The sequence below is a fragment of the Anas acuta genome, chromosome 2, assembly GCF_963932015.1.
Source record: "Anas acuta chromosome 2, bAnaAcu1.1, whole genome shotgun sequence".
NCBI lineage: Eukaryota > Metazoa > Chordata > Aves > Anseriformes > Anatidae > Anas > Anas acuta.
The window spans coordinates 156,894,065-156,910,212 of NC_088980.1; the positions used below are offsets into that span (position 1 = coordinate 156,894,065).

The 16,148-nt window shown below is 51.4% G+C and overlaps 1 protein-coding gene across 1 annotated transcript in view; it reads right to left on the minus strand.

Moving 5' to 3' along the window:
• The window catches only part of ZC3H3 (zinc finger CCCH-type containing 3), a 114,101-nt gene that overhangs the window by 21,254 nt on the left and 76,699 nt on the right, over nt 1-16,148 (minus strand). Inside the window, 4 exon segments of the mRNA XM_068672788.1 lie at nt 3,382-3,513; nt 8,405-8,474; nt 11,080-11,238; nt 13,156-13,240. Coding sequence (XP_068528889.1) covers nt 3,382-3,513; nt 8,405-8,474; nt 11,080-11,238; nt 13,156-13,240 — 446 coding nt within the window.

The window sequence follows — 16,148 nt, forward strand, 5'->3', positions numbered from 1 at the left end:
GCACAAGGACCCTTTACAGTTTGTGTCCCCAAAAAAGGGATTTGGGAATGCAAAATTAAAGCATTTTGCGCTTATTCTGAGCTCCTGATGAAGGCAGAGCAGGCCAGGCTCACAGAACAACCTTTTTTTTTTAAGGAAAAGTGTGCACAGAGTTAGAGCTCACGGGATGGGCAAAGCCTGATCGTCTCGGCCGGAGAATCCTGCAAGAAACTCTAGAAAACACCCAAGATGCGACAGCGCCATCAATTATGAATAATAACGGGCATTTTTTATGAAGGTCTGATAAAAAAAAAAACAAAACAGCTTCTTCGGCGGAGCGCGGAGAGGAAAACACAGCAGGCAGAAAAAATCAGGCACCGAACGACCTCGATCCCTAATTCCTGAGCATCCTCCCCCGAATTTACCCTCCGAGGACGCCGCACGGACGCCGAGCGCCTTCGCCATCCTCGCCCTCGGCGGCTGGGGCTGCGGCTCCTCGGCCACGGCGCCGCAGAACGAGAGCGAAGATTTACTCCTGGCCTAAATTATTCAAAAGAAAAGGGACTGCGCATCCCTAACAAGGCATCGTTTTATGAAGCAAGGTTAACATTTTTACTTGATTCAGGAGAATATTATAAACTCTCCGGGGTCCATTTGAGGACTTTCTACTTTGAGCAAAGGCACGGACTCAGCACTTTTGGTATTATTTAGAGAATAAAATTAACCCTTAATGGCCCAAGCTGGTATTTCTCCTCCCCAGTTAAATATGGCCCGCTCAGCAATTTCTCCCCATATATAATTACAGGCTGCTATCCATCATCTGTAGGAGAATGCTTTTCTGACACTCTAAAAGTGACGCGGTAAGCACTTTTCCTAATAGAATAAATATTCTAAATATCTCTTTTATATTTTCATTTAAATTGGAATATTTTAAAATAATTGTAGGGCCGCTGCCCGCGTGGCTAGTGCTGGAGGGAGGCGGCAGGACAGCTCTGTTTTCCTTCACGGGAGATGTTTACCCTGCACGCAGTCCCCTCCGCGCACGCCGCCGCAAGAAGTAATTAGGCAAGGACTAATTTATTAGCCTCTCCCTCCACTCTTGCTGATGTCCCGCTTTTCTTCCAGCTCTAACTTTTGGCTTTTCTTCCTCCCCTTTGCCTGCTTTTCGCTCCATTGCTGTTTTTCCCTCCAGAAGGGATGGGTTTGCTTTGCCAAAGGTGTTGTCCTCGGTTGTGTCGGGGTGCTGGGACAGCTCGGGGGGCACCTGGTGGCTCTGCACGGTGACAGGTGACAGCTCCAACAGCTTCACCTCTGCCCACCCACCCCAACACGCCATGGCTTCACCTTCTTTTTGGGCAAAACCACCTCCTGGGCATCTCCTTCGAGCACCCTCATCCATGTGGGGCTCTCCAACTCCCATATCCGCACCCAAGGATGGTGCTGAGACCTCCCGGCACCTCGCTGGTGATACCTCTGTCAACCCGAGCTCCTGGGATGGACAAGGAGGAGAAGAGCCCAAAGATCTGAGCTCCTGACAGCTCATCCTAGCAAATCCCCTGGTGAAAAGGAGCCCAAAAAGGTTAAAAACCTCTCCGAGCAGCCGGTCTGCGAAACCATGCTTAGGCAGACACCCACACGTATCTATTAAATTCAATAAAATAATCTCGCTCCGTTGGCCCACTGGGGCGCTTTTGGGATGGTGCCTGGCAATCTGGCAGCCTTTCTCTAACCAAAATTATCGTTTCATTAGTGGCTCGTTTATTTTTTTTCAGCTGGAGAGCCGATTTCGAGCAGTGTTTGCAGAACTCCTGGTGTGTTCTGAGTATAAAGGCTTCACCTCGGGGAGGAGATGTTCCCCAAAGTTTGTCTCGTCCTGCTTGCTTGCTGTTGGCTCATGGAAGGCTGAATTAAACCAGGACATGTCTGTGATGTTTTCTTCCACGTAAAGCAAATGAATCCTTGAGGATATGGAGAGAAGGGGAAGGTTTCCATCCTCTCCTAGATTAGTGCTGGATTCATCGGGATGCTGCACAGAAAATGGTCAAAGGACGGACAGAAATCCCACCACGTGTTACAAAAAGCTCCCAACTACAGAAGAAACCATCATCTCCATGAATCGGAGTCAACCTTGTCTAAATATTCAACCTGCTGGCAAATTTACTGGCTACCCCTCCTGAATTATCAGTGTCTGTTGTGATGGTGTCGCTGGTCTCGTGAGTTTGGGATGGCACCGAGAGGAACCAAGTGAAGGCGGTCTGCACCTTGTTGGTGGGACCCAGAAGAAAACCATGTGCTCTACGAACAAAAAGCCCAAAATGGTTTATAATCGGAAGCCAAACAAATGTTTAAATGAATAGAAAACAGCAAAGACGAAGTATGAAGGTCAGAAACGCCCAGGAGGTACCAGGAACCTTCTCCAGAGCAGCTAAAGGAGGGAGCCCATCCTCAGCAGGAGGCTAACGAGGTCTCCCCGAGAGCCAAAGCAGCAGCACAAGTTTCCTCTCATCCCTTTTGTCCTCAGTCATCTCCCCCGTGGTCCTGGAGCAAAGCATCCTAACTTAAACCACCCCGAAGTTAAAACAACCCCGGGGAGGAATTAATTGCACGGCCAGCTCTCCCCCTTCCCACGAAGCGAGGGAAAAGGAGAAAAGGCATTTACGAGGAAGGGGGAAGATGTGAGATGTCAGATAAACCCTAAATTTCTCTTTTTTGGTGCAACTGCCCCCACGTTTTTTGGAAATGAGCAGCTCTCAGCCAGCTCCAAGCCCTGGGCTCGCTCAGGCTCCGCGTGTTTCGTACGGTGCCGTAAGCTCGGGGACGTGTTGTGTGCCTACCCCGGGTGCACATCGAGTCCCTGCAGGTGCCGCGTTGATCCAAGCAGAAGGAGCCAGGGATGGGAGCCGGACTCCAGGAAACCCCCAGGAACGTACCCAGACACAGCTCAAGGCTCACATGCTGCAGTTACCCAAGGAAGGGCGCTCCTGGTGCTAAAGCTGAGCCACAAGAGCTCGTGCTCAGCTTTAACGGAGCCAACGTGACTGTAAATAACCATTAACCTCTCCGTTTGCTCTGTGTAAACCCTCTCCCTTCACTTCTCATCCGTTTAACCGAGCAGTGCCTGGGGCTGGGGCTGTCTGCTCGTGCACAGGGCTCTGGTATCACACCGGCAAACATCGAGGACGCCTCTCGCATTCGTTCCCTTCCTATTTTTCCCCGCCTGCGAAGAAACAAAGCCGCTCTGCCCGTAAACCCTTTGGTTTTGCTCATCCCATCCAGGTGTTCGGCAGCTTCCAGCTCTACGGCTCCCTTTGGTGCCGTAGCTGGAGTGAAAAACAGCTCGAGGCTCGCCGGCACCCCGAGCAGGCGGCGCGGGTCCCTCCCGCTTCGGCAAAACCTTTTTACCTTTTCTCCCATGGGGCAATAGCCTTTGAGGAAATCCTGGCACACTTCAGCCTTCCGGGAGACGTAGACGTGGCTGTAGGGGCAGTTGCTGTTGCTGCAGATCCCCTTCAAGAAGTAGGAGCACACCGGCATCTGCAGGGGCGAGAGGACGACAAACCCGTTAGCGCTGCCCCCAAACTCCTTGGCGATCCGGATCCGTTCCGACGCCCGGCGCTGAAATAAAACCAGGTGAAATTAAATCAATCTCTGCCTTTTGCCAGCTGCTGATCTCGGAGATATTTGTAGCTCTTCGAGTGGTGCCTCGCAGCACAGCTCCTCGGTGTTACCTGGGCCCTCTGGATACCGGCACCGATGCTCCCGACTAACCTTGGAGAGGAGAGGAGGCTCCTGGCTTGCCCACGATGCCAACCCGAGCATCCCGGGGACCAAAAACACCGGTCCCGAGGGGCGATGCGTTGCCTGTAGCTGGAGCAGCCCTGCCACCTCCTCCCCTGGGAGCTTGCCAGCACCCCAAAAGCCCAACCAGCAGCGTGGGGGTGCCCCCGCAATTCAGCAAGGGGGAAAAAGTGCTTTTTTTTTTTAATTTTTTGTGCGAGTTGCATCACATCAAGGCACCCCCCAGGGCTGTGAGCGAAGGGGGTCCCTGCACACCAGAGGAGGGATGCTCCAGGAGCGAGGGAAAGGAGAAGGAGAGCTCTGGCTCCTTCTGTCCCAGTGCATAAATTCGTGGGGCGCAGCTCCCCACCTTCAGCATCGCAACAGCCGGTGGAAAAAAAAAAACAAAAAAAACCAAAAAAAACAACAAGAGAGCAAGGATCCTCCTCGTCCTCCGCCTCAAACCACCAACTTCACCTTCCGCACAGCTGCTCTAATTAAAACCGAATTACCAGCCCGCTGCAATATTTCACCGTCCTTAACTCACCGGCCGCTCGCCGACGGGCGCGGGCGCTTTGCACCGCCTCGCTTCGTCCCCGCGCCCGGCTCCTGCCTCTCAGCCCCCCTAAAATGCAAAATTTACTTACTGCTCGGCGCCCTGCCCATCCCTCTGCTCGCCCATCTCAGCCGGTTCGTGTCCCCAGACCAATATTTCCCCTTCTGCGCCAAGCGCAGGCGGAAAAGTCCCTTTCCCTGAAGGGCACGGCGGGGTTTGAACCAAATTGGCTCACTTGAGGGAAAAGAGAGAGAGAGGGAGAAATGGCAGGAAGGAGGGAGGGGAGGGGGGAAAGCCGCAAGAGGAAAGAAAACAAAGGGTGCTTTAAGAGAGAAGAGTTTATTTTTAATTGTCTTTTAACTGCAGGCATTAACATAAAGGACAGGGCTCTGGGGCTATCTTTTTTGTTGGTGGTGGTGTGACCGTAAATGATTCCCTTAATGTAGTTTTTGATATAGAGCCCAAATTAGCTCTAATAAAAAGGGATAATAAAGCCAGCTCTTAGACAAAAATAAACTCCTCCTAGCTGTCAAGCCTGAGCCATTATCAAGAGGAAGCAGCGCTCTCATTTCAATTAACCTTGTTTGCACCCCACTACGTCCACACAAATAACAATAACATTAATTCAAGGCACTGGTGCGGTGCGTCCATATTAGACAGCTTTGACTATGTACACGCTTTGGAGCCAGCAGCTAATGAACCCGAAACTCAACGTGAATTTCCAAATTGCTCACAACAGAGTTTTGAAGCTCTATTAGGGAGAAAAATGCTGATTCTTTTCGAGTTCCTCAAGGGGAAAAGCTGTTGTAGCAGCAGCAGGCGGCTGCCCGAGCCCTAGCCTCTCGCTAACCTTCAGTCGCAAACCCGTTCATTCACTTTTACCGGTTCCCCTAAATCATTGGGATGGGCTGGAGAGGCTCTGCCCCGCCGCACGGAAAGCCCCGAGCAGCGCCTCTGTGGCTGCTCCTCAGCCGAGGGCTTTGCACCAAGCCCCCCCTGGGGTAAAAATCCCCGAGCTTCAGGTTCCCCTGTCCTCCAGAAAGGTTTTTCTGCTACAGTTTTTCCACTGCTGGAGGGGCAGTTTTGCTTCCCAAGCCATCTGCGAGGCTTGGTGCCCATCTGGAGCAGCGCTCTGCTCCGGGGCAGCGAGCAGAGAGCATCCTCGGAGCGGGACCATGGTTGAGGAAGGAAAAGATTTGGCCGTTTAGGATGGGGAAAAGCTCTTTGCTGCCTCACTACTGTCACAGCTGAATCCGCAGAGCCTCCGTGTATAAAACACGGGGATTATCCCCGGTTCTCAGTGGGGAAACTGAGGCACGCACTCGTTGAGCAAGGGTTTTGTCCTCAAATCAATAGCTTGGGGTCAGGCACCCCATCCCGGTGACTTCCCCCCCGAGGTGGGACACACGATGACAACACAAGAGCTCCCCCGCTGGCACCCCGAGCACCCGGGTGCCCCCCACATCTGCAAAGAGAAACGGAGAACAAATTAACGGGGCCAGCCGCAAAAACCTCGGGCACCGCCGGGGAGCCCCCAGCCACCACCTCCTTGAAACTGAGCGCCAGGAAGCAATAATTAACCCTATTAAAGCTCCGATTTGAATAGAGGACCTGCCTGGCATGAGGTGTGAGCGGGGAAAACGCTGCCTTCCTCTGCCGAACGGCTCCTCCTGTCTCCCTCCCCGGGTGTGCGGGTTGATAAATGAGGCTCCCAGCACCTCTGCTAGTAATCACCCGGGTTAACAGGGAGCCACGGGAGCTGAAGAGCAGAGTCGCCTCTCGCTTTGGGCAGCCGGCTCCCCGCGGCTATAAATCACCCTGAGCAGGCTGGAACTCCGTGGAGGAGCTTGTTTCCCTTCCAGCTCATGCTGACGACGAGCACGGGGCAAGCGGAGAGCTCCGAAGCGCTCCGGGGGGCCTAATCCCGCGACAAATAATCCTCCTTCCCCACTGAGAGCGACGTGCGTGGCTAGAAAACACCTGCTCCGAAATATTATTTGTTTCGGAGGCACGACAGAGGGCTGGCACCTGCCTGCTTCACACGGAGAAGAGTTGAGGTAAGAGCTCAGCCTGCGGTGACGACGCTTGGCGAGACCACGCGTACCTGCTAAGGAGAAGGACGAGATGGGTAAAGACCCCTGTGCCTCGTGGGGCCCCTTTGGTTATCTCTAACTCCCAAATCTTGCACAGGTTTTTGCCCTGGGACCAAAACCAGGCTGAAATACTCCAGGAGTGCTGAACTCCCTGGTACAGATGGAAGGTGATCGCCCCGTGCCATCTGGATCGGCGCCGATCCTTCGGATCACGGGCATGGGCTTGCGCGCACACCAGTTATTACAGTGTAAAGAAGCAGCAGCTCTTTTACAAACCATCTTACCCCAATATCCCCTCCAAATTTCTGCTACGATATGCCAACAGCCAGTTCCTTTGCAAGCCTTTCTTCTTTCTTGGTTTCTTTATTCCTGAAGTCTCGCTACATGTTATAGGGGAAAAAAAACAACAACTTCCAACAGCCCTCCTGCCTTCTATCACTTCTCATCCCCATCCGTCCTCGTCGTGCCGTGAGTCAGGGAGTGCAGCTGTCCCCAGTCTATCTCCTCTACTTTATATACTCATGATTAAGTGACTCTGAAGAGAGAGCCATGTAAAAAACATATGGTGCTTTGTGCCTTGCTCAGAGCGACTCCGCTCACCACCGGCATAACTTATGAGCTCCTCGCCGACAACGAGCGTGCCGTATGCAGGCAGGGGGGGAAAGGAGACAAGAAAAACTGCACAGCCAAAGGCAGCTGCTGGAGGAAAAGGTCCTGTTTTAGACGCTGATGAGAGCCAGTGAGCCCCATGGGTTAAATCTTTTACGGGCAGTAATTGTGCTGTGGTTTACCTACACGATGCTGGACAGGGGAATGAGGGCAGTGACCGAAGAATCACAGGATGGCTGAGGCTGGGAGGCACCTCTGGGTCCATCTGCTCCAGCCTGTGCAAGTTCCAGTCCCTGTCCTGCCCTAGGCACAGCTGTGAAAGTTTTGGCAAAGCCACTTCCACCAGTGTGCCAAACCCACAGCCAGCGGGGCCACAGGCTCATTATGTGCTACGAGGAAAGACTGAGCTTGGTCATGGGTTTCTCCAGAAAAACTGAATTCTCATTCCCATCCCAGCTTTTGTCACCTCCACCCCAACAGTGGGACCTGTCACAAACCATTTCCTTCCTGCAGGGACCCAACTCACTGTATTTTTGATGTCCCAGTGGGATTAACCTTCCTGCTCTTTTCTGGGTGATTCTCTGGCTGTAGTAGAGAAATGTTCCTGCAAATCCACTAAATCAACACGTAAACACGTGCTCGATGCACATCCCAGCTCTGTGAAGGACCTCAGGCCACGCAACCTTCAGCACCAACTTCACCTCAGCTGAAGAGCCTGAGGTCTCCAAAACTATGTCCGACTGGAAATCCTAGCCACCGTACAGAGTTGAACCTGCTAAATTGTCAGCTGATCATCACTAAAAGAAAACCTAATTATTTTTCCACCTGGCACCGTGTAATAAAACCACGGAGCCCCAGATACGCCAAGCAGGATGAAAACGATGATGAAATCAAAAACCATTCTGCCAGGGAGTTCCTCTGCCTGGCTTTTTAGAAAGGTTAATTTATGCCTCAAAGCTCCCGGATGCCGCAGCATCGTCCTTGTCTGACCCCAGCGTGGGATGATTTGGAAGGAAGGGCGATCTGGCAGAGGTAAATAAGGATTAGACATAGCAAACAATGCTCCCGTGCTCTTTCCCTCTGAGTTTAAGTACTCCTTAACCCAACACGTTGTTATTGATACTTCCAGCAGCCCCAGGTGCTCTGGTTTCCAATCCGCTGCTTAAGGCACTAATCTACTGATTCACCACGCTGGTTTAAGAGGCGCACTCTGCTCCCATTATAAGCTCTGACCCCGTAATGAGCCTGAACAGCTTGGCAAGCAAACTACAAATGAACTCTATTTGAAGCACTCTATAACACAGGTTTCCCTACAGCCGTCATAAACGCTGCCTCTGTAGGTCAGCTCTCTCATAAAGCCGCGGCGAGCTCATTAGGAAGCCATACAGACCTTGTCTTTGGAAACTTTGTGGGAAAATGGGCAATTCCCGTCCGTCTTCTTGCACGTGCCACGGAGAAACCTGCCAAAAAAAAAAACAGAGGGAGAGGGCTGAGTGTGAGATCAGGTGGGTCACAAAATGCAACTTTTTAACATTGAGTCTCTTCTGGCCCAATATCCCTGCAAATTAACATGACCGCTGCAGAGTTCATTGTTAAAGCCCGTAACAGGCCATAAATCGGTCCTTTTCCGGACAGATTTTGCTCTCTCACTGTATTTGGCTGCTTATTAGCAGTCAGAGCAATGTAGTGAATGACAGAGTGGTGGAGGGTGCAGGCACCTCAGGGCCATCAGGTCAACCCCCGCCACAGTAGGGGCCTACAGCAGGGTGCCCAGCCCTGAGGCCTGGTGGGTCTGGGGAGCTCCCATGAGGAGCCCCTCCAGCTCCTGGTCCCAGTGCCGGGGCTCTGGCACCTGCTGGGGACCAGGGGGAGCCTTCTGGGCTCCAGGCTGGGCCCACGGCCTCCGCTGATGACCCTGGGCCCCCCTGAGCAGAGCCCGGCCCCGGTCTCTCGCAACTCCCTGCAGGGCCGCAGGGACGTGGGGGAGCTCCCCCGGAGCCTCCTCCTCCCCAGGCCGAGCAGCCCCAGCTCTTGGGGTCTCTCCTCATGGCAGGGGGGCTCCAGGTCCTGCCACCCCTCAGGGCTCTGTGCTGGGCTCTCCCCAGTGTGCCCAGCGCTCTCCCCAGTACACCCAGGGCTCTCCCCAGTATGCCCAGGGCTCTCCATCCCAGGGCCAGATGAAGACTCAAAACAGCACAAGCAGCAGAGATTCCTAAGGTCTGCAAGTAGCACAGCCAACCACCCGATTTACTCCCCAAAATAAGAAGAACGAAGGAGTCAAAATGAGGACTTGGTAGCCAGCATCCATAATCCTCTGTGTCACCAGAAGTAATCCTCACACCTTGCACACGCATGTCTTTGTGCTCATGAGGATGAGAAACTGAGTGCAAGCAAGTAAAATCAGTTTTAAAAAATAATTTAAAAAAAGAAAAAAGTCGCTTTTCCTTCTGTATTGTCTCCCACAGAGCTTTGTGCAACCCACCAATGATTTCTAGCATGGCAGCAGTGTTAAGGAGAAATTAAGAGTTCATCAGTGGAGTTGGCTTTTCTACGCTTTTTAAACGACTAATAATATAGTTTAATCAACTGTTGGGCAGGTATAATGAGCTGGCTGCATTAATCAGTTCTCCTGTAATAAATTACCAAGTCTCTCAGCTGCCTGGCGTCACAGGCTGAAGGACTCAAACCTGTTGCAAAGATCTGAGCCGGTCTGTGCAACACGTCAGCTCCAAACGACACAAATGTAGTTGTGGTAGTAGTAGTAGTCGTAGTGGTAGTAGGGTGATGGTTGGACCAGATGATCTTGAAGGTCTTTTCCAACCCTTATAATTCTATGAACTGGTCTGTGATAGATGTTGCCAGGAAGAAATCACCTGGTGCACGGCGAGGGGAGGCTCTCAGATCATTCAGCCAAAATCCAGGCTACTCTGACCATCTGTCCCCATCATCTCCAACGAGTATTATCCAGAACCCATGAAGCAGTTTGTTCGAGTTGGATGGCCTTTTCAGGGTCTGGCTAAATATTTTAGCCTCAAATCCCACCTTGCAAACTCTGATGGCGTTCTCAACCCGACAGTAGTAACTAATGGCTAAGGATTATTTTTCTGATTATATTTTAAATATATATATTTTTATATAATAATATATATTTTATATAATGATATAATATTTTATATAATAATATAATATTTTATATAATAATATATATTTTTATGTTGATTTGATCTTATTACAGGTTCTTACTACAATTTTTTAAATCTTTGTAGTTCTTCTGCACTATGATATGATGTGATTACTTGGCAGGCATAAGTGTACAGGTGGTGGTATCCACCTCCAAATTGTGAAGTAAATATTTCTGTAGTTCCTAGAAGCTTCATCAAATATCTAAAACATGTACACTTAACTTTGAGTCTTAATGTGGTGTTTAACTAGCATGAATAGGTCTCAAATGTTGCATAAATTCAGAAAAGAAAAAAAAAACACACCAGAAGAGATTAAATAGATCAGGATTCTCTTGTCTGACAAGCTTGGATAGAAAGGGAAGACTATATAGAGTTATAAATGGTGCCTAGAAGGCGATTAGGGAATTATCCTATTCTTCTCGTGAACGAGGAGGTGCCTAACGCAGCAGTCAGGCAGGCAGTTGAGGAGGCTTTTTTCACGCAGAGCCCAATTCAGTTACACAACCCATTGCCACAAACATCACGCATTAAAGAAAGGACAAAATCCATTCACGAAAGAAGAGAATTGCTGACTATTACAAGATGCTTTGGTGGCAACCTCCAGCGACTGCAAGCCCTACCAGGCAGCAGGGTTTCACTGCCAGAAACTGAGAGATCCCAGAAAAAAGAAAGAGTCCTCTGTGAACCTCATCTCCTTCTCCTCCTCAAGGCACCTTCCAACCCCAGGGCATTGGGCAAACCCTGGGCCTGACCCAACCCAGCAATTCTCATGTTCTTACATCTCCATTATCAGGATTTTTCCCCAAATGAGCAAGCTCTGAAGCCATCTGCTGACCCAGTGATGGCTCAAAGCAACGTGGATGCTCAAAGCATCCATCCATACCTGGTGCAGACGGCCACCTTCTCTGGATCATGGATGTAGGGGCAGTTCTCCCCACGATTACACCGGCCGAAGCGGTTGTAGTACATGCAGTACTCCTTCTTCTTCTCTTTCTTCTGCTTGGCTTGACGAATGATGGCCAAACTCCGCTGAACGGCACGGCTAAACGGAGCGAGACAGACAGGTTGTGGTAACGCTTCCAACTTCAACGCAACGTCATAGAACAGCACAGAGAAAATAGGTCAACTGCACCCAAATCACAGAGAAGCACAGTTCCTCTTTGAAAAGGGAGGGAGATATTTAGAAAATTCGTACCGGGCCATAAGCTCTAGCACTTGGTGACTTTTGGACAACTTCACCCCAAAGCTTTAAAAATCTGCAAGATGAGGCCAATTGTAGAAGAGGTCGTGATGCCAATCACGTTTTGGGCTGTACGAGCAAGAACGCAGCTGGGAGGATGAGGGAAGGGATGAACCCCCTCTGCTTGGTACTTGTGGGACCACCAGGGCATACCAGGCCCTCTTTGGGACTCCCAAAACAACACGGACAGCAGAGGATGGCAGTGAGGCCAGTGTAAGGCCACCAGGACATGTGGGGCTGGAGCAGAGGCCATGAGCTGATTTGGTCACCCAGGAGAAGACAAAAGGGGGATTTTATTGTCCTCTGTGATTATTTATGGCATGGTGCAGAGGATGTGGAACCTCCTCAGAGATGCGGTGTAAGGATGAGAGTCCCTTTGGTGCCAGAGCCCCTACAGAGACCTTCAGGGATCCCTCCGTGACCATGACCGTCTCCAATGACTTTGTGAGCATGGAGAGAGCTCCGTGCAGTTTTTATGAGCACAGTGAGACAAAAAATATCCTTTTTTTTGGTGCTGGGCTCATGCAGTACAGGCTGCAAACACCAGGCAACTCAGGGGGTACATCAGCACAAGTCTTAAGGGTCACAGTAGCATTACCCACGATAAACTCGCTCAAGGCAACTATTTTAGGGGGGAAATGCACATTTTTACCTCTGTATTGACCAACTGAAGCTTTCCAGTTAAAACGTGCTAAGAAAACTTCATGCAGCCAAAATGCTGACCGTGAAAGCCCCTCTATATGGCATGATAAGGTTTTAGAAAAAAAAAAGGAGTCTTTCCTTGCTGAAATTATGATATTGATAAACACGGTGGCTACCTGAGATACTCAGCCAGGCCACCGGCACGTGGACCTCGGTGGCCGGCGCTGAATTCGGACTCTACCACCGCTTAACTTTGACAGCAGGTTTTAAATCAGTTGGTATAAATGATAGGAGAGGATAAAATATAGCCAGGATCTGGCACTATGTCTGCGTAGACATCTGGAACCAACACGCTTCGGGGATAAATTTCAGTCTACTACAATTAAGCGGGGCTTGTCTGCAAGAGCTCACGCTTAAGGACGCGATGATATGCGGCACATCTGTGGCACAGAAGCGAGGCGATGGGGAAGTCAGGAGGGTGCTGAGCAGCAGCGATGTGCTGTTGTGCCCGGGGTGCTTCCCTGCTGGTGCTGGAGGTTACTGGTTTGCAGGGGCAGAGCGCCCAGTGAGCACTGGTTCCCAGTTTGCAGGGGCTGAGCAGCCATCGAGCACTGGTTCCCAGCTGGAAAAGCTCAGCAGAGCCAGCAAGAAGCAAAACCTGCAGGTTTTCTGGGCTGAAAGGGGATGAAATTCTCTGGATCAGGGGGAAAAAACACCAAACTGCTGTGATTCAGGTGACGGTGACGCTGCTCCCCTCGAGAACAATGCAGTTGTTGTTTTAAAAAGGGACTTTCGGAGAGGGCTGGAGCAGGGTTTGGCGTTCCTTGCCCACAGAAAGGTGCTGATATCCATTACTAACCTTTCACACCCTTTCAAGAGCACCTTTCAAAGCAGAAACCAGTGGTTTTTGCTGAGTTTACAGCCGCCTCGTGGCATAGGATGGGGGAAAACCAGCGGTGCTTCGGTCCTTCACCGAACAAAGAGTCGGTGAAACAGCCTCGTGCCAAGTTTTTGACCCCATCCTGAGCATAAAGCATCCGGAGGGGGAGCGTGCTGATCCTCCCCATGGGTACAGACCTGGCAATGTAGCGGCTCGTCGTGGATCGGTTCAGGATACCAGATGGGGAGAAGCCAGGACCACCGGGCGTGCCGCTCAACCTCACTGTTTGAAACAGAAAGAGAAACACAGGCACGTTCAGGACAATTTGCTCCGAAGCAAGAAATTCAGCAGGAATTCATGTGGTCCTTGGCTAAGACGGCAGCCCCGAGAGCTGAGGATGCTCTTTGCAAACCTGCCTGCTGCTGGCACCTCTGTGCCGGCCACACCAAGGATGAGCCCTACCAAAAAGGGCTCCAAAATCCATCAGGTGCCCTTTTTCTCCGTGCTCAAACCTGCTGGGAAACCCCCCCCGGGGAACCCGCATGCACTGGAGCAACCTTGGAGGCTCAGCAGAAGCAGCTCACGCTCCCTGCAGCAGCCCGGGGAAGCCCAGCAGCTGCCTGGAGCCCGTGCGTGCACATAATTAAATCGTCCTCGAGCGGCGCAGGGAAGACTGAATCGAAAATAAAGGCTCGGCTCGCGGTTTTCCAGGTGGCACGAGCGCGGCTCAGTCACTCACCTGCCAGCCCGGGCGTGCTGGGGAGTGAGTGAGCGGGATTTGATAGCTCCCCCCGCGCTCGAGCTGTCACTCTGGCTGCTGGCACCGGCAAAACCCCAGCTGTTCCCTCGGAAAATAAAAAGCGGCGGCGCAGGAGCGATGCCGGCACGGGTGGCACGTGCCCGTCCGTCAGGGCATCAGGCAGTCCTGATATGGGATGCAAGCACGGGTCTTTGTCGTGCAGCCACCAAAAAATAACTGGGTGTTTGAGCATTATTTTGTGTTCTTTTTTTTTTTTTTTCTGTTGTTTTTGGGGTTTTTTTTGGCTTACAGCTGGGGTCCTGCTTCCCCGAGAGGTGCTACAGAGCATCGCGCTCGAGCAACGCTGCCCTTCCAAACGATGTAGGGACACAGACCCAAATTAAAGCCAGTTATTAGGGTCGGGATAAAGCCTCCCTCAGACCTCTGTAATTACATTAATGATCTTTAAGACAAGCTCAGAAGGACAAACTATCCCAGGAGTGGGCTCCCCTGGGTGGAAAAGCTTTTGGGTACGCGTGCGTTGCCGTGCCCGTGCGCCATCCTTTTAGTTAAAACAACCTGCCAGCCACATCCTTGCCCGAGAAGGCACAAAATAAATCAACAGATAAATAAATAAAGGCTGCAACGGTCTCACGCAGCTGGGTTTTAAGTGTATATATACCCAAAATAAACCCATGGCTGAATTTATTTTTTTTTTTTTTGCAGTTTTAATCTTCCCACAAGAAGGCTCGCCGTTGTTATACGCAGCCTAAAACCACTGAAATCGCTGGGAGGACTGAATGTGTGCGATGCTGGCTGGCCAATGCACGTCTCCTGGTACAGGTGACCGTGCTGTGAATTAATTTTCAGCCTGCAGGCACTTTGCACGCCTGCGAAACGCTCCCATCCATCCCAAAACACGGGGCAGAAGAGCCTGGTCGGCGTGCCGGCCACATCCAGAGAGGCAGCAGCCTGGCAGCAGGCAAAGAAACCCTTCCTACATGCTTCCACGCTGTCCAACCTCCTAATTACTCGCCCAGAGTGGAAATCCTCGCCCAAATAATAGGGAAGTGCCTAAATATTTACCCAGGAGGAGCCCATCGGCTGCGCAATGGCACCGGTTCGGAAGCTCCCTAATTACGCGCGGAGCCCGTTAAGGCGCAGCAGCCTGGAAAGGGGCGAAGCCTCATTTCTCTCTTCCATCTCCGGGGATTTACAGGAGGGTGTTGTTTTTAGAAGCCTTTCCATCACGTAAAAATTAACTTAAATGCTCAAAGCAACGAGCGAGGGGATGCAGGCAGGGGGATTTATCGCCGCACCCCTGTTGGAGGGTTCAAGGAGCCCAAGTTTTTCTTCGAAGCAACACAAAAAGATGTTAAGTGATGAAGGTCAGAGCAGGACGGAAGCAAGGTGGAGATTTGGGGTCTCTCTGCATTACCAGAGTTACCCACGCGGTGCGAAATTGGGGCAGAAAAAGACACAGAGGGCTGGAGAGGGGTTAAATTTAGAAAAAGGAGCTGAGACGTGCTGGTGCGCGATCCCCCGGGGAGCACGGCAGCAGGCTCTGGATTAAAGGGAACAAAATGCTGAAACCATGCCCCCAGGGCTTGACTCTGATCTTGGGGGGGGTCTCACGGGGTCCTTTCTTCAGATGCGACACGATTTCGCACGAGAGGACCTCAGCACGGCGGGGAGAGCATCGGCGTCAGGGCCGAGCGCCGCCGGTCCTATAAAAGTCCCCTTGCTGCAGAGATCGAAAGGCAGCGAAGGCAGAGGGAACAACAGGAGGGGAAAAGAAAAAAAAAAAAAGAAGAAATAAATAATAAAAAAAAAAAAGCTGCTGGGGAGAGCATCAAGGAACTGCACATTAAGGGCTTTTTAACTGATTACACCCAGCACGGCGGCGTCAGGCTTGATATTTTATACCCCGCGTAAGGGACAGGTGTTTTTCTCCCTCCGCCTTTTCTTTTTTTTTCTTTTCTTTTTTTTTTTTTTCTTTTTCCTTAATGATCGAGCCGGGCTGAGGCGCATCATCTGTAAGGAAAGCCGCAGCCCGTGCAAACGGGGGCTGCTCCTCTCCATGCATCACCCGCAGCCGACGCTGGCTGCTCCGGCGGCGCGGTGACGGCGAGCGCTGGGAAGTGATTGTTGTACCTAACCCAGCCGGGAGGCTCGGCGCGTCTCTCCGGAGGGAACGGGAGCTGTCATGTTCATTAAATGCATGATTACAGCTATGATTAATAGCAGGGGCTACAGCCTAACTACTTTTTTTTTTTTTTTTTTTTTTTTTCCCTTTCGCTCTGAAGGAATCCGCAGGCGAGCAGCGCGACAGCCTGGCTCCGCTCCCTGGGTTTTTTCCGCGGCGCCTGCTTCTACCCACTCCAAAATTGGGATTTTGGGAGAAGAAAAGGGGAAAAAGAAGCAACCCAGCCCTGCCAAAGGGGCTCCCCA